Source organism: Branchiostoma floridae, chromosome 12 (genome assembly GCF_000003815.2).
Source record: "Branchiostoma floridae strain S238N-H82 chromosome 12, Bfl_VNyyK, whole genome shotgun sequence".
Lineage (NCBI taxonomy): Eukaryota > Metazoa > Chordata > Leptocardii > Amphioxiformes > Branchiostomatidae > Branchiostoma > Branchiostoma floridae.
In genome coordinates this window covers 15,955,827-15,983,462 of record NC_049990.1, presented here as the reverse complement: position 1 = coordinate 15,983,462, position 27,636 = coordinate 15,955,827, and the positions used below count along the sequence as shown (strand labels likewise).

The 27,636-nt window shown below is 40.3% G+C and overlaps 2 protein-coding genes across 4 annotated transcripts in view; both read right to left on the bottom strand.

Annotated features, from left to right (window-relative positions):
• Positions 1-3,286: 3,286 nt before the first annotated feature.
• Positions 3,287-5,201, bottom strand: LOC118427690. The gene is made up of 2 exons (XM_035837588.1): positions 4,976-5,201; positions 3,287-4,702 (listed from the first exon to the last, which is right to left on the bottom strand). The coding sequence occupies exons 1-2, from the start codon at positions 5,134-5,136 to the stop codon at positions 3,727-3,729; spliced, it is 1,137 nt and encodes a 378-aa protein (XP_035693481.1). The 5' UTR covers positions 5,137-5,201; the 3' UTR covers positions 3,287-3,726.
• Positions 5,202-7,738: 2,537 nt separating this feature from the next.
• LOC118426877 (transcriptional coactivator YAP1-like) overlaps positions 7,739-27,636 on the bottom strand; it is a 44,863-nt gene continuing 24,965 nt past the window's right edge. For 2 of the 3 annotated variants that reach the window (XM_035836449.1, XM_035836446.1), the window contains exons 3-8: positions 23,561-23,709; positions 22,810-22,932; positions 22,103-22,284; positions 13,269-13,410; positions 12,199-12,348; positions 7,739-11,368 (exon numbers count right to left, since the gene is read on the bottom strand). In XM_035836449.1, coding sequence (XP_035692342.1) covers positions 11,118-11,368; positions 12,199-12,348; positions 13,269-13,410; positions 22,103-22,284; positions 22,810-22,932; positions 23,561-23,709 — 997 coding nt within the window. In that variant the 3' untranslated portion in view covers positions 7,739-11,117. The remainder of the gene's footprint in view (positions 11,369-12,198; positions 12,349-13,268; positions 13,411-22,102; positions 22,285-22,809; positions 22,933-23,560; positions 23,710-27,636) is intronic. The other variant, XM_035836447.1, reaches the window with a different exon arrangement.

Sequence of the window (27,636 nt, the reverse complement as noted above, 5' to 3'; positions counted from 1 at the left end):
ATTGATAATTTGACGATTTTAATACAAGGGCATAGGAGCCAAAAATATAATTTTTTTGTCAAAAATGACTTAAGATCTCAAAATAACATACAGTGTTGATGACGTCATGTGGGCATATGTCCAATGCACATCTGGGCCAAATTTCGGGTCATTAGGTTGTAATACCAGGTCACAGGGGCTCAAAATAAGTATTTTCGTCTAAAAATGACCAAAAAACATAAATAAAGTAATTCTTAAGGACTGCTTAAAAAAATATTTATTGCATTTTAAACAAACAAAAGTAACAGAGATGATTACATAATGACAATAGAGATGGAGACAATAACTGAGACAAAACATTAACATAAACCACGGATCCAAAAATGAATAACAATACTACAGCGGGAAGAAAATGATACCAACCAAATAGACGTTTACATAAGAAAAGGAACATCAGTGTAAATTAATGGTAAATTTGTAAACAGGAATAATCGTACGACGACCTACGGCGTCTGGAGACCGCGAGTGGGATGGGGACGGGCTTGTGTCCTTCCTGTCCTTCCGACGGGAGGAGGAACGCGTCCTCGGTTTCTTACCGAAGATTTCATCCAGGGTTTTATCTACCCTGGCAGCAAGCTCGTCGTCCTCCGGCAAGTCCCTCCCGGTACATGGGGGCCCGTTCTTCTTCGCTGGCCTCCGACCAGAGTCCTTTGGCCAGCTCCTTGGCTTTGCTTAAGCTAGGGGCACAACCCGCCGTACTTGCAAGTGCGTGCTGTCTACGTGCCAAAACGTGGGCAATCTCAAAGTTTGGGATCCGTAAGTGGTAAGTACCGCCTCCGTACGAACACGTAGGGAATCCGACGGATTTTGGAGCACGCAGACACGCCGTATAAGTTTACTTGCAGACAAAACTTTGTGTGCCATCGGGACACCTTGCGCAACCGTGCGAGTGACGTGCGTTGAGACGTACTCCCTCCCTGCTCTTGCCAGTCGTTCCCCACGTTTTCAGAAATACGTGGCGGACGTGGCCTCCCCCCAAAACGTACGGACAAATTGCACGTACGGCGGGTTGTGCCCCTAGCTTTAGCCTCCTTACCGGCCTCTCTGGCAAGCTTGGCGATTTTTTTTTCGGGGGGTAGGTCGATTCGCGATTTCTAACCGGGAATATTATGCCGGGAAAGGAATATATGCCGTGAAAGGAATATGCACCGGAAAGCTTGTACGGGCTAGGCGAATTCCTATTCGATAGCCATCACATCTACATAATCTATGCACGGTAATGTACGCCTTTTATAACTTACCAACTTTTTTTACACATATCATGATCACGAGTATGAGATTCACATAATTTACACCGAGACTGGTCAGCGCCGGATCCTTACATGGTCTTACGCCCGCTTGCTAATTACGTAAAGATTTGCACCGCCTTTGGACACCTGTTATACAAGCCTCACTATAGCTACATCCTTATCCTTCTTCAATTAGTCCTTGGGGATTTTATGTAACAACCCTATTTGAATTTCTGTTAGTTTTGTGCCAATAGGAAGATCACATATTACCTTTTTTGACATGACAATGGGCAGAGTGCTGGTGTTACACAACGTTTTCTATCGGGTTTACTAGGAAATATTTAGAATGTTACACGAACAACTTTTGTCACAATTGTCACGCGTTTTTAAGACAACTGTCTGGAACGTTACACAACTGCCACACAACCGTTACTCAACTGTGACACGAATGTTCTTGCAAAATCGTATGTCTCAGCCTTCAAGCCAGACATATGTAGAATACATTTTCAGATATTCTAATTGTTTGTCTCTCACTTCACTATCGGTCATGTCTCGGGTAATACACCTTTCTCACGCGGCGGCCATGATAGATCTAAAACGAGTTCAATGAGGCAAACAAAAGACTGCCCATCATAATTAGCTGTTCAACCATAGGTAGCCTGGCAATTAGGAAATAGACCAATAAGAGAATGGCTGCATGTCCGTCAAATATTTGCATTATGTTTTTATTTTGCATCTCTTAAGGGACTATGGAATCAGTCTCTGCTACTCTAAATTGCTATATCTTTCAGTTATAATATTTATTCATATAGTAAGGTTCTTTTAGCACAACCAGAAAATAACTTACTTCCGACGTTTCGGTGTCTGTCAAAAAAGGAGGCACAAAACAGCAAAGGCAGTGCATACACAAGATCTCAGAAGAAGGCAGCAGAACAAACAGAGAACAAATCGGCAGTCACAGACCATATTCATAGAAACAATTGCGTAATAGACTGGGAGGGGGCAAGAGTCATTGACAGAGAGGAAAACAGAAGAACTCGATGGATTAAAGAAGCAGTTTGGATCAGAAAATCAGTGCCAGTCATGAACAGAGACGAGGGGGGATACAAGCTGAGCCACGTCTGGGATGGCATTCTTGCTGCTGCAACGCCACCTACATCGGCTATAAGTAGCAGCAAGAAGTAGTTCCCGTCATTCCACCCTGATGAAGGTGTCTGACAGACACCGAAACGTCGGAAGTAAGTTATTTTCTGGTTGTGCTAAAAGAACCTTACTATATGAATAATTGCCAACCTGATGAAGTTATTCACGGATATAATATTTATTGTTTGATCTTACATTGTGAAAATTTGTGTTGTTTGGGTGAAAACTAAATGGCAGCTGATTTTAGAAATAAATTTTGTCTGTTTGCCTCATTGACCTCGTCTTCGATCTATCGTGAGAGAGGTACCGGTGTATAAAGTTTTATTAAACTAATTGAAACACATCTCAGCGGACTACATACGTTGAAAGGCTCTGTTGTATAGTTTGGGCACCGAAACTTTTTCCAAAACAAAATTTTGTCGTATCCTTCCATTTATGATGATTTCTTTAACATACAGTTTGGACATTCGAGCTCATTGACGTCTTCGAAAAAGTATATAGAGCCAAAAGACGACGAGTACATTTTAAGTGGAACTAGTCCTAAGACTGACCAAAACAAAAATGTTTTGTAAACAACTCCAAGTTTCGCTTGTTTCTGATCTTTATAGACATCATTTTGCTTCTTTTTTATCTTTAGATGTATATTTTTTCGTTTGTTTATTTGTGTGTTATTCACTGAAATAAATAGATAAACAACTTCCAGCTTTTCGTCGCGCTCATACGATACGATAACGTTCCATGTGTACTCTGTGAGCATTGCTAGACAAATATGACAATGTAGATTGAACTCATTATGCTTATGTAAAGAAATGACCAAAACATCGACTTTTCCATCGTTCTACTGATGGAGTTTATTTCAAATGGATCTTTACTCTCAGTGGATATCCATATTTCTAAATCTTCTTATCCCCTCCACTGTTGTGTCATCATTACAGACATCTGTAGTCATTGCAAACATCAAACTGTTGAATATCAAATTCTTGCAGTATGATGTAAGGTCGCTAGACACTTCTAATCTATTGCATGCAGTCTTTACTGATTACAAAAAAAAGTTCTGAGTTAATTGAACTAAATTTTATACATTCTATAAATGCAATACATAGATAGATTAATCCTTATATATTAAAGCGTTTGGAATCTTTTGAAAATGTTTAGAAGCACTATACTGATATTTGAGAATTTGGGGCCGTAAACGGAAAAGAAGACATGAATGTCAACAGACAGACTATCTATGTCGGTAACAAAACCTACCAGTCTTTCAAATTGCCGAAGTTGAGTATAGTTAAGGCAGTGTAACACAAAGAATGACAAATCCCTATAGTTCTTTCTTCCGTAGTAATAACGGCAGTCTATAGTCGATCGCCATGACACTTTGGATCAAGTTCCTCATGGTTTCTTCCCTCTCCGAGTGGTGTAAATGTTCCTCGCTTTCTTCGATCACGTTTTCCAGCTTGTTCAACGACGAGGTTTTCAATTTTGTCGACCCGATGCTCGTCCTCCGCGTAGCTGTTGAACCCGGCTTCGTAAACTTACCGTGGTTCGCGGGGGATACGGACGGCAAGGAGCTTCTCCGGCCCCGAGAGAAAGCACTGAAGCCACCCGGTGACGGTTTTGTGGTAGACCACGTCATCGGTAACATTTCTTCCCTGGCCTTCCAATCAGGGAAGCCGACTTTTAACAAGTCACTCGACAGATGCATGGAAGCTACGGTCGCTCTTCGTCGAAACTTTTTTGCCGAGGTCTTCTTCTTGTTCTCTTCTGGATTTTCTTGCGCGTCGTCTGCGTTTGCTCTCAGAGCTGCATCAGAGCTCAATCTCGCTCTCTGGAAAACCTGGTTCTGTTTCTGAACTGAAGATTCTTCCACGCTCAAGAGGGATGCGAGAACTTTCGGGTCCATGCTCGGACGGCGGGTTAGGTTGGATTTGACTGGTTCCTTCTTGTCTTTGTTGTTGTCGGTTTTTGAAGGACGTCTGTGATCGCGTTTCTTTTCATTTTTCGAGGGTAAGTTATGCGGTGAAGCGTTTTGGTCTTTTTGCTTTTGGGCAACGCCGTGCGAGTCTTGGTATGAGCATCCCATACCTCCCGGCCAAGTGGAGGACAAAAATGGCATTTTAGCCATGGCTGCATTTTTCTCGTTTTCGTCCGCTTTCTTTGGTGACGTCACGATGCCCTCGCATCCACCTTGCAATAGTGTCGCCTGCTGCTTCTGTTTTCCCGAATTTGCCTTGTTTATCTCCAGAATACGCTTATCTATCTTCTGCAGACGAGACAACAGTCGGTTCTTTTCGACCCTGAAATGTTTGAATGCATGAGAAACGTTTAAAGCAGTCACAAGCTAATCTCTAGGATATATATAGTTTTACACAACTAGTATGTACTTACTTTGCTTACGTTTCGATGTCTCTCAGACACCTTCCTTAGAGCTTCTATAACTGGAGTTCTGCTTCTCGCTGCTATCGAAACGAATCTGTAGTTAAAAAAGGAAACGTCTGAAATGTTTGGCCTGACTAAAATACTACATTTATTGAAGTATTTCCCCCTTAAGCTTGTCGACGACCCTTTACCTGTCGGAGTTCCAGGCGATCAGTCTTTCTTTCTCTAACAGCCTCATTTCCCAATCGTGCTGTTGTTTCTCGGCTAGAATCTTTTGACGATAAGTCTTCATCTCCTTGTCTTCCATGAGTAGCACCGCGTGTGTATCTACCTCTGCGAACGCGTTCTTCATTTTCGTGGTCTTTCTCCGTGATGCTTTCTTTAATACGAAACGTCTTTTACGAAATCAATCAAAAAACAAGACGGACCACTTCTTGTCTGGACTAATGTTTCATACTTTACATTTCAATCGGGATGTTCCCAAGAGTATCACTTGGGATGTGTATTTAACTGGGATGTGTATTTAACTGGGATGTGGTTTTCGCACCTGTGTAAGTTCTTAGCTGCAGGTGTTCTTCGTTTAATCTCAAAGCAGATCCTATGGTTGCATAACGGGGGGGGGGGGGGTCGGGCTCGGCAGTTTCAGACTGAATGACCTGAAATTTGGTATAGATAGGCATAATATAGTTGGTAAAATGATCCGAGTAAAATTTTTGGCATAAAGTACTGTAAAATGCTTAATTTTAGCACTTTTCTGAGGGGAAATTGGTTTTCTTTCGTTCCCCATGCCGTGACCTTTCGGACGTTCACCCCACAGAGCCGACACCTGCACCTGCGTCTAGCCGGCACCTGCACCTGCGTCTAGCCATACAAAACAAGAAGAAGATTTAAGTTCTGGCTTGAAGAAAACAAAGACTCCTACTACACAGTATCTCCACCTGCTTGATAATTAGTAAAACTTATGCCCAACTGCAATGATAAATGTACCCACATCACAATGAGCTTATAACGGGACTTAGGCCCAGTTATCGTACTGGAAACTGGCTACATGTAATTTCATGATGAAAAGTTTCTGAATGGAAGGTATGGTGATTTCTTTCACTTTCGAAAAAATAGGAGCTGGCGATTACAATTTAAAGCAATTAGTTATGCATAGGTGCTCCTGTGGATAGTACATTATTCCATATGGGCCCATGGCATGTTGGGTAAGCTCCATTTTGACCTGAAATCAATTCACAATATTAGTTCATTTTTTGTGAGAACTTACTGTTAACGGTGCACACCCCAGTTTTTGCGCGACCGGGTCAGTGATGGTCCCAAATTAGTTTGGAGTAAGGGGATTTTAGCATCCGTTTAGTTACTTAGTTAAATAGTTACTTAGTGTAAAATTAGCGTAGCGGATACAAATCGCTGCTAGTATAAAATTCGACCCCTATATGTTGTTTTCGGTAAGTTTTTGTCGACCAATCTACGACAATTTTAGGTACTAGAATTTTCTTGTAAATCAGATACGTTAGACCAAATGGTACATTTTTACTTCCTTTATAACTTGTTACTGTATAGGTGTAGTTCCCGGGGGAAATTTTGTTTGGAAATACGGCGTCGTTGAAAATAGTCTCTTAACTATAACGTTACGTTTCAATGGGGGCGAGGGGTTTGCCCATAAATGTTCCATTTTCGAGCAGGGGTTATTTGAGACAGTTACATGTTGCATGGGAAAAGGTATGGCTGAAATATGATGTATCTGCTCCTAAACAAATGTCGGCCTTTCTATAGTTTTTTAACGAGATTGAACTAAGAAGTTGGAAATAGCTGTGCCTGGAGATAGCGGTGGACATTTGTTTTGAAGGCTGACAGGAGGGAAACTGTTAATGTCGAGAGAGTTCCATAATTTGGCTTTCCGGGGGGAAAAACTGTTGCTGTAGAAGGCTTGGAAACCGGCAATTGAACAGTAAAGCGATGTGAGTTTGAAGAAAACCTAGTGTTGGGCTGAAAGGCTCTCACCGGAGGGACAAGTAGTAAGATCATTGGAGCACTAGCCATGGAACAATGATCTACCACAATGAAGATCCATACACAGCTTCTCAATATCCTGTTATACATACACACTCAGAGCAGGGTCACTGGACCATTGCACAACTGAAAACATAAACTTCTTGGCAAAGGTAATTAAGCCCTTGCTAAGAATCAGTGATCAATTGCTATTATAATCAGTGATCAATTGCTATTATGTCAAGGTTACAAAGTTTTTACTGATTTTGCATGATTTTTTTCAATAATACCTACACATATGTGAAACGGTGCATTGCACCTGTAGTGACCCACCTCTTCATGTTTATAGAACAGTACTGCAATAATACTTTGAACTGCTAGCCGGCGCTTTTAAGCTGCCGGTGCGCGCAACATCAGCATTGGGATCTCTAAAATGCCTGAACAGATTGGGATTTGGAGTCTGTAATCAGCATGTAGGTGAAATGCTATTTAAAATCTTTTTTTCTTGACGTCACCAGACAACATTCTAGAGGAAATACGGGATGATCACCCAACAAGATTTTGTTCATTTACAGATCCATGTGGACTTTTTCTTCATGCTTCTCCAAGTAGCCAAAAAGTGTCCAAAACCAGCCAGAGTCTAACCTCTACTTTGAGAGTAGCTTTTTAGGTTTCACTTTCAACATTCGATTTACTATTTACATACAATTTTTGCAATAAACGAATAAGATGAACAATTGCTACTCGTGTTAGGTAAATTCTTTAGTCGACTTCTCTCCCATACACATACCTGAATAAGCCATCGTCTGAGATAATCTTCAACAATTTTCTGTTAAAAATTTAGTTTCCAAGTATTCAAGATGTTATACTATGGCATCTCTAATACCACTATCAGTTCTAACACCTAGATCTAACAGTCTTTCAAGAAGAAACACACAAGAAACAACACCAAGCCAAAGCTCTTTTTTTCTCAAAAGTTCTATTTACATCTTAAAAACCAAAGTCCATTCTCTCTTTTTAAAACTCACATTATTCATACTAGCGGTATAAAACTTTACCTTAAAGTGTCCTGATATGGTGGTGAATAAGTCTATAAGGCACTATTTACACCTTGTGTTTCTAACTCTTCGCTAGTCACTATAGAAACCAGCTTGTCTTTAGCATAAGCTATAGGTTACAATGCGTGGCAGTATTTGGTAAATTTTGGTTCAAGGACAAAAATACAGCTCCACAAAAATATGGTGGGATTTTTCGTCAGTCTACAAAAACATATCTGTAGAATTGTTGTAAATAGATTTTAGAATAGTTGTCATTTCATCTTTAATTCATTCATACATTCAATTTTCCTGCTCTGTTTTAAGTATACACATGTTGTTTTGCTTTTGTTTGCGATTAGCTTTCGGGTTTGCAACATTGCTGTTGATATCCTTATATTTTCTTGTGATATGGTTCTAAGTACATGAACTTGTGCATTACTGAAGATTCGCATTATCTGATATGACGAAAGTAGTGAGAATTATATGGCTGCATCGAATTATAAAGGGAAGGGTTGGGGTTATTCCCAAACATTCAGTATAAGTGTACTACACCGTACATTCGGGCAACTGATATGGCACACAGGATATGTCTAATATATTTACTTCTTGATATGAAATATTCTACAGTAGAGTCAACTACACAAAGACAATGGAGTCCCGAGATACATACACGAGCGTGTATACATTGTCGCTACCATATAGTTTTCAATGGGAGATGCAATGCACTGTGGGTAGCGCATGCGGCATACAAAATCATCATGCACGCATGTACGCTGTGCACGTATACCAAGTTCGAAATTTGCTACCCATAATGCACTGTATCTCCCAGCATGCAATGGATCTCTAAAAAGGTCCACAAACAATCTTTAAACGTATATATAGACAATGGCTAATACACTTGTAACTAGGGATTCCATCACCTTAACATAATTCCTCACTTTGGCATCTATAGAAAAGATATGGTCATTTGGTGATACAACTATTTGCGATACGTGATATGCAACTAACAGGACCAAGATGAGATACTACGTAAGGCACTTCATGGTTTTAAGTTAAATATACCTTTGCTGTATTTGATAGAGGGAAATATCGTTTAGCACATGAGCATAGAGTTCTCATTTCTTATTGCTTAGAAAATACCTATGGTATAAGGCACGGTGGACGTTAGAAATACAAAACGACACAGGAAAATATATCTCTTTAGTCACTGGAATGACAGTGAACTTGTCAGAAATACGCGTTGATGTAAGTAAGAGTAATGCAGCAATGATTCTGTCAGTTGTTATGACAACGTGCTGTTGCTATGGTAATGCCAGTAGTGTTTGTTGGAACGCTAGTGCAACAACTCCCAGGCTCTTGTTACATAGTGGCAAGATGTGAGCCATAGTTTTTGTCTCAGTAAGAGACAAGCGGCATTCCAAACTATCATTTATGCACAGAAACAAAATGCCATTCAAAGTCCATAGCTAGTTATTTCAAAAGAAATGCAAAACTAAAAGTCGGACTTGGAAAAACAAGAAAAATTTCATCAACTAAAATGGTGAGGCGGCGATGCCACACTTGCATAAAGAAATGTACAGCATAATTAAAAACTAAAGCGAGCGTAAAGCAAAAGTATCAATAATTCAGATGGTCAGCATGAAACGACTAAGCTTGCAAAAGAAGCCATCGTAAAATCATAAGTTTCATGAAATCATTACCATCAATAGTTCTGGATGGTCAGTGAACAATAAACGTTTTTCTGAGAGTATGTTTTCGTCTAACTTAAAGGCCCCGATCACATCGTACTGTTGTTGCTGTATGATAGCAAACCAAGAGCATTTTTGGGGTATGCATACATGCCACTTGCCAAATTCTGCTGTCTTGCTGGTACTGAAAAAGCTGCCTTAAACTCTTCCACCATAGGCTGCTTGAAAATTCGACATCAAAATCATACGATGACCTACAACGAAAGTGACCGCAGCGAAACAGAGAGCACGTCAATGACTTCGGTTAAAGCTTTTGCAAAGAATGAATTTAGAATTTTTTATGGAAGACTTCTGCTAGAAGGCAACCTGAAATTATCCCACATTTCAAAAATCTTTCGTCGCTTAGCAAGACATTAAACCAAGATCAAAAATCGCTGTACTGGCAACGCGGTACTGTAAATAAGATCTGTTAAAGTTGGCAGCAATGCTGATGAATTCATTGATCAACTGATTTGCTAAATCATTCTATATTCAACAAATCTAAAACTTTAAAGTCAATATATCTTCCCACTCACTCACTCTGATTATAACATCTCATCCAAACGTATATACAAAATAAAATGAAAAGATCGTCCTCTCTACACCGTATAGTACGCTAATTCTGGGTGATATGCAAACGACTAAAAGATATGACTACTGTACTACATTTCTTCACCTGATATGATGTGAAAATAACTTTCTTTTCATACTAGCTAGTTATAAAATGAAGACAAAAATGTTATATATTGAGATATCAAACAAATCTTTACAACACTAATTTAAAACTTAACCCTAAAGTGGTCAGGCCATAGAATTACTAGTGTTCAGATATTCTGTTGGTTTGACAGCATAAAAAGCCTCTTTTCACAACTTTGCAAAAAAATATGCCAATTTTCTTTCTTTTTTTTCTGAATTTTTTTAAAATTTTGATAATATCTTTGATAAAAATATACAACCCATACTTGGCTTGTCAGTATGAACAAGAGACTGATTGGTCAGAAGGAATTATCCTCTCATTGGTCAATTCCACTCATGCAGCCGTGCGATTGGTCGAGGTGGGTTACCATATAAGGCATGCAGGCTGGAGACCGGGTGAAACCAACAGAACATCCTATTAAGTAGGTACAAATGGCACCGTAAACTTTGATATGACCGTGCCAGATATTTTGTAAGTGGCCTCTTCGTGATATTGCTCGATATCTTTAAAAGGTTATTTTGCTGCGGCAGTCTTCGTCTCTTCCTTCTGTCTATTTCCCAACAGACTATTCTTATTCGACATGACTGCTTATACACATGAACCCATATCAGCCTATGGCTACCTTTCAAGGCTACGAAGGCCCACAAGTACAACTTTCGTCAACTGCCAAAACCATTTTTCTGGCTACGTCTAACATTTTGTCGGTTCGAAGTACGTAAAGCTCTATGAAAAAATCTTGCGAGCTTCGTGCAGGAAAATTTTGTGACCTGAACGCGGCATAGGAAAAATGGTTTGTGTAGGCAACAAATCGTTTGCGACTTAAGTTGTCCTTCTGGGCCTTCGTCCAAGGCTGGTTAATACTGTTGTTGCCTTGGCTGCACTACAACCAGGTGAGGAAGTTGTCGATCTTGGATGGTGACAACATGTTCTCAACATCGTTGAGTATGTCTGAGCTCAGCGCTTCCTGTAGACTGGGCACCAGTTCCTCGCTGTCTACGTTGGAACTCTCCGTCTCCGGGAAGCCCAGGTCCACGTTGGTGCCCTGCATGGTGTCCAGGATGTCAGGCATGCCGCGCCCGGGCTGAGGCTGGGTCGAGTTGGGGCGACTCGTCTGCATCTTTTCTGCACCAGCTGTGATATAAGGTAATACAGTACATTAGATCTGTTTCTACACAATGGCTACTGTATCAAGAGACACAGTACATTAGGTCTATCTTTTACAACCTAGCTATGGTATACAATACATTAGATCTTTCTTCTACACTACAGCTACGATTTCAAGAAACACAGTACCCAGTCTAGCTTTTAAAACCTAGCTACGATAGAAAGTAATACAGTACATTAGATCTGTCTTCTACAATACAGCTACAATATCAAGAAACACAGAACAGTAGAAGCCGGTTTAATTGCACACCCCATTTGCCAATTTATTTCGTGCAATTTTCCGAATGGTGCAACAAAGTGAAGTTATCCAGCTGGACCGACCAGTCTGGGATTAGGGGATCCCATGCAATTAACAGAAGTGTGCAATAATCCGTTGTGCAATTAACTGGCTTCTACTGTACATGATTAGGTCTACCTTTTACGGCCTAGCTACGATAGAAAGAAGTAACAGCTGATCGTATCCATGTTCTTCTCAACAGCTAGCTACAATATAAAGTAATACAGTACATTTGGTCCATCTTCTATGACTTTGTCCAATATATAGTAATACGGTATATTACGTCCATCTCTTACACAACAGCAATGTGCAGTGGTCCAACGATTTACATACTGTCCTAAGCACTGTGAGCCTTTCCGATCACATTTATCTAGGGTGAGCGACACAGCCTGAATATGAACTTGCGCCTCCTTGATACAGAGGCGCTAGGGCCACTAACCAATGGACCATGCATGCTACATTCATGCACATGCAATAAAGATTATTATTAATTCTTAATATTTAACAGAAAGAAGCTCACTGTTTTCTGATGTGTCCATCTCGTCCACATTACTGAGGAAGTCCTCGGGCGTACGCGGGAGGGAGTAGTTACTGCTCATGCCCAGACCGCTGTCTGCGCTCTCGTCACGACTGTGGTACGGAGTTCCGCTGCTCAGGAACGGGTCCATACCTGCGGACAACAACGTCATGGTCAGCATATTCCTCAACTAACCCTACAGCAGGGCTCTAGCCAGCGTCCGTTTTTCCGTCAATTGACGGAAATTTGCTGCGTTTGACGGAAAAATTTTAAAGCCAATCTGTCAACCTTGACGGACAAAAATCTGATAAAAGCTACTTGGTGGAATCTACAGGCAGCTTGGAGACGTAAAAGGCACACACTGTTTGTTTTGCTATTGTTATGATTGTTGAAAATGTGTGTCGTTGCCCTTTCGCATACGATAATCTCCTTAAAACCCGTTTTCCAAGGTCTCAGTTCAGTCTCTCTAACTCCTGGAATAGTGTTTTCGCGACGAGGGGAATTGGCTGAGGGAAAAAAAATCGAGCTGGCTAGAGCCCTGCCCTACAGCCACATTCGTCAATAGTTGTTGCATGACTGGCTGTATGATTGTGATGTGCTAGAAGTTTGAGCACACTGACAAAACCAACTGCATAAAAAGGATATAAGACAGCCTGTATCAACATAGATTTCAGCGTCTAAAAAAAGCTCTCAGTTTGTGATCAAGTTGTAAGAAATATTTCAGGTCAATGGTGAAGTTTCTGGTTTCTTTGTAGTTTAGAATGGAAGGAAGTAAAAATTGCTGGTGCAATAAGTCTGCAGAAGCAAAAGCTGTTGACTTTAGAACCAAAACAATTTCTGAAAGTTACAATGCACTGTGTGTGTGTGTGTGTGTATTTTTTATAACGAAAAAGAAAACAATGCATGGCGTAGTGATTTTTGGTATTCCCTGCAGTTGATCAGGGCCAACAGAACTGAACTGGGAGGTATGATAAAACAACCTGGAAACTAAATTTTACTACGAACACATTGCACAAAGCTAACAATCAAAATTCACACAAATTGCCATCACAGGAAACAAAAGCTCCACACACCTGTTGTGGTGACTGCCTGCATCTCTGACGTGGTCTGGGTGGGGTTTTGCGAGGCGGACGACACGGCGGCCTGCGACGCGGGCGGCATCCCCGCTACGTTCATCTGTTCCTCTGGCATCTGCCCTGCACGTAAAGCCATCTCCTAGGGGAAAACAAGAGAGGTCACTCTACGGAACTCATTTATGTTCACAGCGTGCAAAATACCCACTTGAACACTTGCACACTGCAACCACTTTTTGCTTGGTGCAACTTACTGCTAAAGTCAGGTTGCACAGGGTACAACTTAGATTTTGAGCCTCAGAACTCCATTTTGTTGTCAATTTACTTGATTTTTAGTTTGAAACAAACATGCTTATAAGTAACATGATTTGACTTTGACTTTGACTTTATTTATTTTGCACAATCTTTAAAAAGTTAACATAAAACAAGTTAAAGGAAGAAAGTACGTGCAGGGGGGAAGAAAAAAGCCTCGTGGCTTGTACAAAGTCTTCCTCCAAAGTAACAAGATTGAATAGACGTGTAAAATTAAACATTAGACAATAATGTAACCAAAAGAATTATATCAATTAACAAAATGGAAATAAATCATAATAGTTCAATAATTGATAACTTATGCAATATCATAACGGCGAAATGAATGAAATGATGTAATAAGAATATAACATTGAAAGAAATGTAACAACTGACAATGAATGTGAGATTAATTAAATGTTTGATTATCTAATAATGACTTTTTCAACAGGTTTTTGAAGATGGGTTGTGAATGACAATGATGTAAGGTTTCATTTAAACTATTCCAGATTTGCGGACACTTGAAGAACATGGAAAACTTTCTTTGTTGTGTTTTTACTTGTATCTGTTTTAAATGGTTAGACTGTCTAGTATTGTAATGATGGTGGTCTGAATTGTGATGGAAAAGGTTCTGGAATTGCTTAGGTATAGAAGAACTATTAATTGTTTTGTGAACAAAAAGGCAACTTTGCAGTTTGTTTATATCATATATAGTTAATACTTTTAAATTACGAAACAAAGATGCAGAAGGGAATGTATACGACACATTTGAGACTATTCGGACGAAGCGTTTCTGCAGAAGAAGTAGAGGTTTAAGTGATGTGGAGTACGTACTCGCCCATACAATGTTACAATATGCAAGATAGGGATATAGTAAACTATAGTATAATATCATATATGTTTTAGAAGATAGTAGCATTGCGATTTTTCTGACAATACCTATGTTTTTATAGATTTTTTTGCAAATAAGGTCAATATGTTTTTTCCAGGTAAGTTTGTCATCAATGGTGACACCTAAGAAACACGTGTGCGTAACTTGATTAATTGGTGTGTTATTAATAACTATTTTAACATTTTCCTTATTGTATTTTTGATGATAGTAAAAGATTGTGTATTGTACCTTTTCAGAAATTAGTGAATTGTGCAACCTGAAATTCAGTTGTGCAACCTAGTTTTTGCCCCAGGTTGCACGCTTTGCAACCCAGCTCAGAAAAGTATTTTGTACACTGGTTCAACATAACCCGAAAATCAGCTACATTGTATATTCAATGGTTACAGTGTTTGTGAGGTTTCGGGCTCGAATCCCGACAAGGTCATACCAACAACTTTAAAAATGGTACATAAAGGTTTGCTGTATCTGCTTAGCATTTATCATAGCCCTTGCAAGAAAGAGAAATTGGTAGTCTACTATAATTGTACTATCCCCCTACTGTAGTGCTATGCACCAAAACATGTGGCAAGGATTTTATATCTTTAACTTCTTGTGTAAACTACCGCAATTTTCATACATGTGCCAATGTCCACATGTATCTTTTACTATCATGTGGACATGCCTTTGATACTTCGAATTTTCAAAGATTTTAGCATGTGAACATTGCCGAGGAATTTCAACAATAAATTTAGAAGTGTCGTATCATAGTTATGATTTGGGGCAAGTTTCAAATTACAAACATATATGAGCATATTATGTCAATATCAAAGGCACACATACTATAGGTGCAATTCTATCAGCAGATTAACCATTTCCCAGCTGTAGGCTCACATAAGCATCGTAAACTTCACATTTTAACAGGACTTGGTAAGAAAAGGGTTAACCACAGTATAACCAGTAGTAGTTTGTACCAGGTGAGTCTAGACCAGGACAAAGGTCAACTAGAAGCAAGGTCATGTCACTTCATTTACATATCCTAGCAGAGGGCCAGCAACCAGATAATAAGGCATCATTTCTCAGACAACAGTGTGTTTGTTTTTGTCTCCAGTAAACTTCCTACTTCTCTTATGCCTTTCTTAAAAGCCTTTAGAAAGAGCATGGGGTACTTTTCTTAGGCAAGCCGGTAAAGCACACATACACAGAGTGTGTGTAAATAGTCTATGGTTTTCTGCTCTGCTGAAGTCTTCCCTATCCCCTTAGTCAGAGACACTATAATGGGTATTGTGCTGTGTAGGCAGGCTTGAAATTTATTCAGCCTCTCCAGTGCCTTTGTTAATCTGCCCTGCCCTCCCCGTCACAAGTGGAGTATTGTCCGCTCTGCGCACCCCTCCTACGGGCCACTGTTGACTCTACCAGCATGCAACGCCACCTTCTGGTGTCTCCCGCCAAGCCGGCGCAAACAAACCGGTGACCCGCTCTCACCCGGGCCGCTGGAAGCACTCACCGCGGGGAGTTCACATGACCTTGGATGTCCCGTGTACAGAGGGGGAGGATTCTCAAGGTTAACTCTGATTGGCTCGTCAGGCCATCTTGGCTTTTGTCCTTCGTACATAAATCAGTTTTCTTTCGTAAGGAGCTTCGCAAATGTCTCTCTGAATGCTCTTTACAAGATCAAGAAACAAGTGTTTTTGTACTGAAGGTTGTAACTACAAATTTTTAACTGTTTTGCTACTGTTTGAATACTGTTTAAATACTGACTCACCATGCAACTTTGGCTTTAGTCCTTAGGTTTTCCTAAGGATTTCGCAAATGTATCTCCAACTGCTCTTTACAAATTAAGGAACAAATATTTTTGTGCTGTCATGGTACTGAAAATTTGCATCTTGTGTTCATATACAGTAGGTGTAAGGAAGGAGATTTTAGGTTAGTATTATATCACATTATTAATCAGTACCATCACAGTTTCTATCCACTGTACCAGTGTTGTTAAAGGTACCTTTATGGTACTTTTACAAGTGTTCGTTTGCTACGAAAACCTACCTATCCTTGCAATAAACAAACCATTGCTCTAACTGCTATAGCGGAAAGTCTGAGACCGTTGTGTCCGTATGTCTGGTGTGTGTACGCACTACACTTGACAATGACCTCTTCTGACAGTTTACATTTTTCTAAACAGTAACCAGGGGCGGCGCTCAACAACAGACCTTCCAGACAGGGGCTGAAACACAACAGGCTGCACCTGAACATACTAAAGGGGGAGGGGGGCCTTGGGTTCACAGAACAACCATTTGAAAACAGTTTCACTGCCATAAAACACAAAATATAACCTCTAAGGCCTGGATGGTATAAATACACATTGCCAAGAGTCATTCACTAGTAAACGTAGTGAACTCAAGTATTCTCTAAGTTTTGGTTCAGGCCTTTTTGATAGATGTCTGAATGACTTGTGTACTTTGCATACTGTATAAGTGCTCAGACCAAGAGTAAACCTAACACCATGCGGGACTTACTGCACACATGTACTAGTAGTACTACACGAAACAGGCAACAACACAATATACCTGGTCATCCCCATACTGTACTGTAAACTGATTTAAGTTTGCTGGTAGAATGGTAAAGGAGGCGTTTGCAGTCTTTGATTCTTCAAGTTCACATTTGAAACCATGGCAGAAATGCAAAATTTGCAAGTTTATGAACCTTGTACAAAAAAAGTACGGTGGTTTGAGGGTTAAGAACATTGAATGTTTCTCACTACATTGTCGACAGAGGATTTGTCCATCACAAATACTAAGGCCTAGGAAAAAAAATGTTGTGTTTCCTGTTTCCCTACCTACCCTAAAAAAACCTGCCGACCCTAGACTTTTTTTTGGGGTGGGCAGTGGAGTCACATAGCTTCCAGTCAGAATTTTTATTTAGCCTGCTTCCTATTGAAGTAAAACACTGCTTGTCCCATCTAATGAAGGATAAATGTATCTATCATGCACAAAATTAAAGTTTGACATTGAAAGACAAGTGTAATCATGCATTTCAGTTTACATTGTTCAACTGTATTGTAAATATGTATCACTAGAATTTTGGCTAGCCTAAAAAAAAAAAGAAAAAAAAAAGATAATCCCTACCTACCGACCCTAATTTTTTCAGGACTGAAACAGGAAACACAACATTTTTTTCCTAGGCCTAAGAGGCTCTGTTGTGTACTTTCTCTCTTCTAGCAAATTTGTGCTGTTCTACTATCATGTTTTCCTTCTTGTAAGTTGTTGGAAGACCACCTTTCTAACCACAAACAGTCAACCTAAACATAACAGGTCTGTTTTGCTGAGATATATGCTGAAGTATTATGTTTTCCTTCTAAAGTGTTATTCGGAAACCCTCTTTCTAACCACCAACAGCCAACCTAAACATAACAGGTCTGTTTTGCTGAGATATATGCTGAAGTATTATGTTTTCCTTCTAAAGTGTTATTCGGAAACCCTCTTTCTAACCACCAACAGCCCATTTAACCCTAACAGATCTGTTTTGCTTGTTTTTGCTGTGATATCGCCATGTCCTTCAACTCTCTTACAAACTTGAACGTTGTGAACAGTCAAGGTGGTTGACGTCTGCTGATACACTTTATCTTTAGTCTGATAGTTAGTTTTTCCCACAAGGCTGGAACTAGCTATCAGCAGCTGGATCTTAAGGTAAAAGGATACTGCCCTTAAGAAAAACAGATAGAGTTTCAGGTGTAGGGTGTTGGGTGAGGCCAGCCTTGGTTCCCAGTTAGCTGATAGGGGTTTCCTAGATAGAGCATGGTGGTGCTACAGTTCTAGGAATGAGGAAAAACTATAAGATTTGTCACAGACTTTCCCAAAAATGCAAAATAGAGAGATTTTAATTAAAAAAATATTGTACTGTAACTTTTGTCTACTTATCCTCAACAGTGGACCATATAAATGTATTAGTGTCTAAGTGGAAGAGAGGCAGAAACGTATTAAGTTCATTTACTTTCCCATTGACTTAAAATTTGTCAAGTTTGCTGTTATTGTTAAAGAATTCTGAAGCACAGTAATTAAAAAAATGTACATTCAAATGCATGTCCTGTTGTATTTGGAGAGGCCACCACAAATAAAAATAAAATCACCACAACCATTTCAAAACTTCCAGTAGAAAGAGAAGTAATGAAGAGAACCTTTAACATATTAATGATGTCATTCTGTATTGGTTTATCAACACTGCATGACCACCATGCAAGTTTACAAATTGTAGTTCCCTATTTTCCTGACAGTTACTACATGCGTCACGCAACACTCAAGACTGGAGCTTTCTGAGTAGACCTAACTGGAGCCATTATAATATGTGAGGTGACGACAACCCGAGTGATAGCCGTATATAGGTATGAACTTCAAGGTTTATGAACACAGTTTTAGCTGGGGCCCTTCAAATTTCAAGACTTAGTTCACTTCTTCGGTTACATCTTTAAAGAAAACCACTCTCAATCCGTATTCAGAGTCTTTACACTTCTTAGATGACTTGAAAATGTCTCAGTGAATGATGTTAACGGGAATGGTTAAGTAAATCTCAATTGAACAGAGGGACATTACTTCCTTAAGTAGCTAGTAGTAGTAGTAGTAGTGCAATACGACTTTGCTATGGCTGTGTTTCTAGCCAAGCACACTCTAGATCGCCCCTACTCTTCTTGACAAGTGTGTTGGGTTGTTTAACGTGCAGAGGTTTAAAGTTTGAGGCTAATGCCTGAAGCTCCCTCATACAAGCATCAGGGTTGCGTTACCGTTTACGCCACGGAGACATGCTCGTGTGGTCATGACGTTACTCTGACAAACAGTACAGTGTGTTTTCAACAGCAAGGAAAAACGGAACCATTCCGTCACCAAAGGACAATCTACAGAAGACTGTTCTTATCCGATAGTTTTGATGCGACACCATGTTGATCCTAAAGCTCTACGAGGGCTCTTTTACGGCTTTCTCTGGAAAAACAAGGCAGAGTCCGTTCTCAGAGACTTGTTGTGTTCTGCCATCGATGCAGTTGAGCTTAGAAAGCTCATCCCTTCAACACACAGGCAAAAAGGTCAGCCCACCATGTTATACTGTAAATGCATTTAAGTTCGCGGGGATTTAATGTCACAGTAGCGGGCTTTTTGCGGTGGTTTTAAGTTTGCGGTAGCACCGTGCACTGTAGTCTCTTACTGCCATGGAAAAATGATCGCGGTGGTTTTAAGTTTGCAGTGAAGTGGCCACCGCGAAAAATGTGAACATTAAACCACGGCGAAAGTTTCTGCATCTACAGTATACAGAGCTGTCGTCTCTGTGACATGCCAGTTTACACCATCGCTCATCAAAAACCAGTTTCAGGCAGCATCAAGCAAAGGGTACCAATGGGGGTTTACAGGAATCTAGATTCTTTGAGTTTAATTATGACCCATAGAGGTTGATTGCTACTATAAAAGTTTTAATTTCCTTAAAAAACAAGTTGTGAGATTTGAATTAGAAATGCATTTTGATACACATCAAGACTGTCAAAAACCCCATGCATATCCTTCATAATCATAACTTTGTGACTGAGCTCTTAATCTGCAGCAAAACTGTCAGTAATACATAGATTTTAGTCTGGGATTTAGTTTTAGGTAAAAGATGATCATAGACTTCAGTGAAAATGCCAAAAAATCAAAGAAATTTCAACTTTTTTTGTTGTTGTTGCTGAGAATAAAACTACAACAAACATTCCAAGATTTAAAATACATTCCCCATTGGTCATATTGTTAAAATGTACTTAAATAAGATTTATTCTATACGTACTTGACCTTACTAGTTGGCACACTACACTTCACAATGTACAGTATGTTACACTGTAAATCTGGCACTGACAGCTCAAAACAGACGTCACACCCTTAGAACACACTCTGAACCGTCACAACAAGCCACCATACTGTAAACGTTGAAACGATTTAATGTTTGTGATTTTCGCTGTGACCACAAACTTTACCGAAATAAGAAAATATTTGTTCCATCTTCTGTCTAACTACCCACAAATTGAATATCAACGCAAACAATAAATTTTCTGTCTACCATGAAATTTAGTCCCCACGAACCTAAAGGCCATTACAGTACTGGTTGTGACATTTAATAACAGAATGCACTAGAGCAGGGATTTAAGTCCCGTCAGGTGTAACAAAGGAGGGTGGATCCCCTTCCACACCTTTCCCCGCACCTTTACATACCTGTCTATTGTCCTCTGTCTTTCCTCACACCTGGTGAACACCTGAGAACCTTTCTGGTTCAAGAGTTTTGACTTTTCGAACTTTTGACTTTTCGTGTGTAATCAGACATTTACTTTTTACTCCAATGACCTCTAAGTATTTGTACACTTTATTAACCACAAAGTATTCCCTTCTAATCAATTACAAACATTTCTACATGTATTTACTTGTACAGTACTTGACAATTTTTTCCATAGTTAGATTTTCTTTAAAGGTGTTTTATGTAAGATTTTGATGAGCCTAAAATTGAAAATACGCTTGACAACAAAAGTTTCACGATTGTGAATAACCACTTTTCAGCATATTTGTACCATTTTTTGTTATTTAAGATGTTTGTGAATTGTATAAAATCAAGCTGCACAAGGTACACTGAGTTTCTGAAACCATCTCAAAATAGACCCTCCCAGTGTAAACTGTACTAAACAATAGTACTTTACACTGCTGCAGAAAGTTGTCTTAAAGGTCTTGTTGGTTGAGCTATTTTCTTGTTTTACGACACAAACATGCAAAAACTGACATGCACACACAGCACACAGATACAGACACACACACACAAGGTATACTTTCCGCTGATTTTTCCCAAGGTTTTCCATAAGTCATGTCTCAATGTCTGTAATAACTTCCACATGGTCGTGAGGGATGATGATATAAAGCATAGCAGCAGAAACAAGGCCATGGACGACACATGACATGAGTTATTGCTGCACTCCCACGGGGATCCATGGCAGCCTGAGTCCCACTGAGATTAATGCACACATGGCAGCCTCCTTTGATTCGAGCTTTCAAGGTCTAGTAAACTTTGTACAGTATGGCATAGTCCATCTCAAGACCAACTTTCTATGTTCTGCTTGAATGAAATAATCCCAAACTTTCATTGTCCCAAATTGTGACAAAGCAGGAAATAGTGTTTCTGAGAGCTAGAAAATTAAAACGCTACTGCTAAGATGCTCCCTATACTGTGAAGAAATCTTGTGAGAACCCTGGTATACTACTGAGGCATTAGACACAGAACAAGAGGTTTTCTTTGCCATTAGCAATGTGCACATTTCTGTGGATTACAGTGAAATCCTCTCATCCAAGTTACCCCATTCTAAAAGGGTCTGCATGCTCTTTTCCGTAAGGCATAGGCAGCTTATTTTTACTTCCCGTAACTCGTAGGGAAAACCATCTTATCTACGTTATTCGTAGCGAGGCGGCCAAGTTCAGCGTAATTGCCTTCCTTGATTTAGCGTCAAACATGGGGGGGTTCTTCCCTTCCCACCACCAGAGTTCACCCCGTTCCCAAACGTCCCTACCCTCCACCAGAGTTCACCCCGTACCCAGACCTCCCATCCCTCCACCAGAGTTCACCCCGTACCCAGATGTCCTACCCTCCACCAGAGTTCACCCCATACCCAGACGTCCCATCCCACGCTCACCTGCTGCATGATCTGTTCCTGCCGCATGCGCAGCCGCTCCCTCTCCAGCTGCAGCCGCTGCAGCCGCAGCTTCTGCTGGCGCTGCTGCTCGTTGACCTGTGCCTGCTGCTGGGGGGTGGGGGAGCGCGCCTGGTAGGGGGGCTGCTGGTGCTGGGGGATGGTCTGCTGACGCTGCATCATGGCTAAAGGGGGGGGGGCAAACATTCATGTTTAGTATACAGAGATATACAGAAAACAGAAGTTAAGCTGCAGTATCAAGGAAAATTGCATCAAGCAAGAGACAGAGACAGAACCAAGGAATGTTGCAAGGCTGTGGGAGGGGGGATAAACAATTTACAGAACGACATACAGAAACTGGGCATTCTGCTGCAATACCTAGAAAGTCACAAGAGGGCCAAACATCTAAACACCCACCAAATGTTACACAAACTCATGCATAGCTCTTTGAATTATGCTGTTCAACTACAAATGCTATCAAAAACATAACCTTCTTGGCAAAGACAAAATCATAGCTAAACATCTGCTCAGCTGTTCTGTCAAAATATATAAGTTCTCTTTTCCTTTGTGCTGGAAATTACAGTTAACTCCTACATTGGAATACCTATCCTTGATTAAGGGTGACTCTTGTTGAAAATAATACATGTTCTCAGAAGCTTAAGAGGAGCAGAACTCTGTTTCTGGTGTTCAGCATATTTAGTGGAACGTACCAAGTCTGGGGTCCAGCCAGGTAGTGGTCTGTGTACGGTGGTTGATGAAGTAGATCTCCCCTTCAGGGGTAGTGGCCTGTTCCCAACCCTCGGGTAAAGGGATGTTGTTAATGTTGTTCAGACCTGGAAAAAACAAAACAAAACAAAACAAACTTTAGTTTTGTGAACTGCAACCAATCGTAAGAAGATTTCTTAAATCCTTTCAATAATAGTTGCACTACTTTCCTATCTATCTTCATAGTTGTACCATATCAAAGATTTTTCCTGGTGTCCATCAAAACATAAAAATGCAAATAATGCTGCTGAAATGTACAACAAATTATACAGATTGGATTGCCAGAAAACTTGAATGAAATTAACTCAGAATCAGAGTAGGGAGGTGTCAGAGAGGTCAAATGCAAAAAAATGGCTGTGGACATACTTATTATTTTACTACCATTTAACTTGTGCAATAGCCTATTGCGTAAAGTGTCACTTTGCTTTTAGGCTGTATTTAAGACTTTTACACAATGCTTTTGCAGGTTAGCACTCAGCACTTATATATATGTGAAAGAGTATGTTAGTTGACGCCACCAGTGCACTAGCTCCCTGCTGTACTGATTGCACAACTGTGTGGCCCAAGGGCTATAGAAACAGAAATGGGGATTTCCCTAAAGCTGAAAAGCATGGGAAAGATTTTTACTTGACCTAACCTTGTGAACCTCTATCGTCTAATTACAAAACAAACAAACAAATAAACAAACAAACCCACCTTGCTGGGAATGTGCAGGAGAGGGGGACAGGGGGGACATTGACCCCGGGGATCTGACTGGGGTGCCGGCGGGGCTCTGTGGTTGGTTGAGAGACGATGTGCTGAGCGACTTTCTCGGGTCTTCCCAGGTCGTGGTCTGGTTGTTATGGCTGCAGAAGAAAACAAACAAACAAACAAGACTCGTTAACTTGACATCCAAATACGTTTGTAGATTATCTGCAAAGATAGAGTGAGTTAACATCATATTCCTGTATAGCCTGGAAGGCAAGGGTCACTAACATGCGCCTAGGGCATATTTTCACAATTTCAGGTATTTTAGCCTACTCCAAACTTGTAGAAGCCTTTTTCGCGGAAAATATTATGACAGAAATTTCATATTGATAAGACAGTCAAGGGTGCCAAATAAGATTTTTGTCCACTTTTTAGGGCTATGCAGGCCCCTTATTTGAATTGGCCAGAAACCAAGATAGCGGCTTTTTTAATTCCTATTGGTAAAAAAATAGACACATGTACCAGAGAAGAAAGGTCTTTTGCAGAAGTTCCATGTGTGAAAGTTGTACACAAGGCTTCCCATGACACATGGACTTGGGAGTGTTTCTGTGGTTAATACAGCAGTGGGATCACAACCACCCACAAAGATTACAGCAGAGGTCAGGTACAGAAAGGGGAAAAGTCAAAATACCCCCCTCCCCTCTGACCCACACTGATCAGGACACCACATGGATTTTCCAGATACTGTAAAAGAGCAGAAGAAGGAAAATGGAGTGGTTGCAGTGGTTTTATGTTTGCAATTTTCGCGGTGACATCTTCAGTATACTGTAAATGCAGAAATGTTTGCAATGGCTTTATATTTGAGGTTTTTCGCAGTGGGCAAACATTTTTCATTACATTTTTCCATTATGTGACTACAGTATATAGCACTACCGCAAGATCAACACTCCATTTTTCTGGTACGACAACATTAAATCCTTGCCAATGTAAATGAATTTACAGTATTATGAAGAGGTTCATACTCATGTTTGGGCACGGTTTGAGGAGTTGTGCTAGTCTTCTCTGATTGTTACCAAAGTAAGACTGTTTGATCAGCATTTTCAGCAACGGAGGTCTCTACCATATTTTATACCATATTGCGTATGCACACACTAAGTACGTCATCACAGATATCTGGGGGATTCAAATCTGATAAATACTGGATTACTGTCTGGACTCAATTTGACGTTCACCTGTTTTGCCACCAGCAAGGCTTAGGCAGCAGGTGCAGCTGCTGGGTTGCCCATCATTATGGGCAATTCTTGCAGCTGTTTGGGACACATTGCAGCTGGTTTGCAGTTCAATCTTAGAGCATGTTGATAATGGCCTCAGACACTAATAAATGTGTATTGCAGACTTTCTAATTTTTGTTATCCTTTTAGTTTGCAATTTTTGCACTGACCTACGATACACTCTATATCTTCTCTGTCCTTCATTTCCCTACTCAAAAACCCTGTGAATTTGGGTTTTAATTTTCTGTACTATAAATGCATTGAAGTTCTCTGGGATTTAAACAAGGGAGAAAATGGAGTGTTCATGGTAGTTTGGAGTTTGTAATAGTGCTATACTTTAAAGTTTAATGGAAACACCAAGAACACTTCTGCATTTCCAGTACAGTAGAAGCCATGTAATTGCACAGCCTATTTGCCAGCGCATTTCGTGCAATTATCCGGCTGGTGCAATCACGAAAAGTTAGCCAACTGGACCGCACCGGTTTGGGATTTTGGGATGCCGTGCAATTAACAGAAGTGTGTGGTTATACATGTACGTTGTGCAATTAACTGGCTTCTACAGTATATGGGAGAGCTCACACAGTTTAAGCCATTGGACACAATTCGCAATGAGAGCCAGCTGAGAAACATTCAAGTCGTCATTTGTGACAGGGTTACAACCCTTATCAGGTTTTGCTGATGGTAGCAGGACCTCACCCTGCCAAAACTGTAGCAACACCCCACACCCCTGGAGGACTAGCTGACGTAAAAGTTTGGCCGCTGTCAGTTACATGGTGAGCTCTAATGAGCAGGTGCTCACCATTTGTGGGGAGGGGGGCATCTGTGTTCGCACACATGAAGGTTCCATCCAATCACAGCTGTGCTTTGCTAATTGGGTTAAGCCAGGATAACAACAACTGTACTTGTGTAAGCTTGATGACTGCCTAGTCTCTTTTAATATTGACAATGAATTATTAATGCATTTATGATGTCTTTATGGTTTCTTTACTTAAATTCACTTCAAGACTATGCAATGCTGCCTTTAAGGTACTACAGTTCTGTGAGATACCCCCTTCAGGGATACTGTAAATGCATAAACTTTCACGGTGGCCACTTCACCGCAAACTTAAACCACCGCTAACATTTTTCCATGGTAGTGAGAAACTACAGTGCATGGTGCTATTGCGAACTTAAAACCACTGCGAAAAATCCTTTTTCCCCGCTACCGCGAAATTAAATCCTCAGGAACTTAACAGCATTTACAGTACCTCCTTCAGGGATCCATTTTGGACACAGCAATAAAATGTCTGTGGTGACTGCTTGTCTTGGGTAGGATGGGGGAGGGGCTGGGTTAAATCTCTGAAATAGGTCTGGTGTAAGGGTTACATCAGCATCTGTTATGGTCATCAGGCACCAGGCTGGCATGGTCAGCCTTGCTGTCTCAGCACTGACCAGCTCTACAATGGGCATAGCCTGGATACCAGACCCCAGCCCGATCTCAAAAATATCTATCAAAAGTATCATGTGTGAGGTCTGGTATCCAGGCTACGATGGGCAGTGAGCCTAATCTCCAAGCAGATCATACGGTGCCATAAGATAGTAATTATCAAAGCTGGCCAAAGAGTAGAGCCGGCAAAAGTCAAAGGAGTCAAACGGGTTTAATACTATATTACGCCACCATGGATCTGCTTGGAGATTACAGTGAGCACAGGTGCTAGGGCCTGACCAGTAACGTTCAGCGTTACACGTCACTTTTCTAATGAGACTTTGTTGAGAAGTAAACAATCCCACTACCTGATTGGTAGTCATCGAAAAAAAATTGATTCAAAGACTGTCATACTTTTTAAAATCAAAGTCCAATCTATTAGTGATGTATCATTTCACCTTTCACCAGAGAGAGAGAAAGAGAAATATTGTATTGTAGACAAGTTACCGGTATACAAATGTATGTTTAAAATAATAATATCCTTTGAACAAAGATGATTTTCATCAAAAAGAGCAAAAATATACTATTGTTTATGCCTCAACTATGAAACTGTAAGTCAATTTCATTCAACCAACAACAAAGGTAATAATCTATATGCGGTACTTGTTTTATCTGCTCACATCTCAATTTTTGATGACTTGGTGCTGACAACCAGAGAACAGACTTGAGTGATTAGTCAGTTCAGGCAGGGCCATGTGTGGTCTGTTGGCCTGTTATGAATCACAACACGCTGGTCCCATTTTAGATCTCCCAGTGTTATATTAGGAAACTAACTGCCTGCAAAGTCCCTAGCAATGTATACAAACCTTTCTATCCAATTCAAATCATTTCCAGTCATCAGCAAAACGTCATGTTGATATATTACATGATTTATATCTAATATACCATCCCTAGCTATTAGGAGAAATGGTATTGAAGGCTGAGTGCGCATCACTGTCACTTATCCTTATCTGTGACAATGGTATCTTCCAAACCGGAAAGTCGGGAACCAAAGTCGCCTCAAGCCATATTGACCTCTAGAGGTCAAACCTTCCACTTGCATGTACATCACTGTTTATACCTCACTGAGTGTAAACGTTTCGCATTAGATATGTATATAAAGACTTTTGGACGTGTATCAAAGTGAAGGCAGAGCGGACAAAAGGAAATGTATCTACAATAGGGGTCTGCATGCTCTTTTTCTTAAAAAGTGTAGTTTAATAATTTCCCATACTTCGTAGCGGAAGCCATCTTATTCATGTTATTCATAGAGAGGCGACCATTTCTTGCAAAATTGTCTTACTCTGATGCATAAGGGGTTCTTCTGAATTCAGTGTAAGTTATTGCAAGGAAAACCCCATGCAGACCCT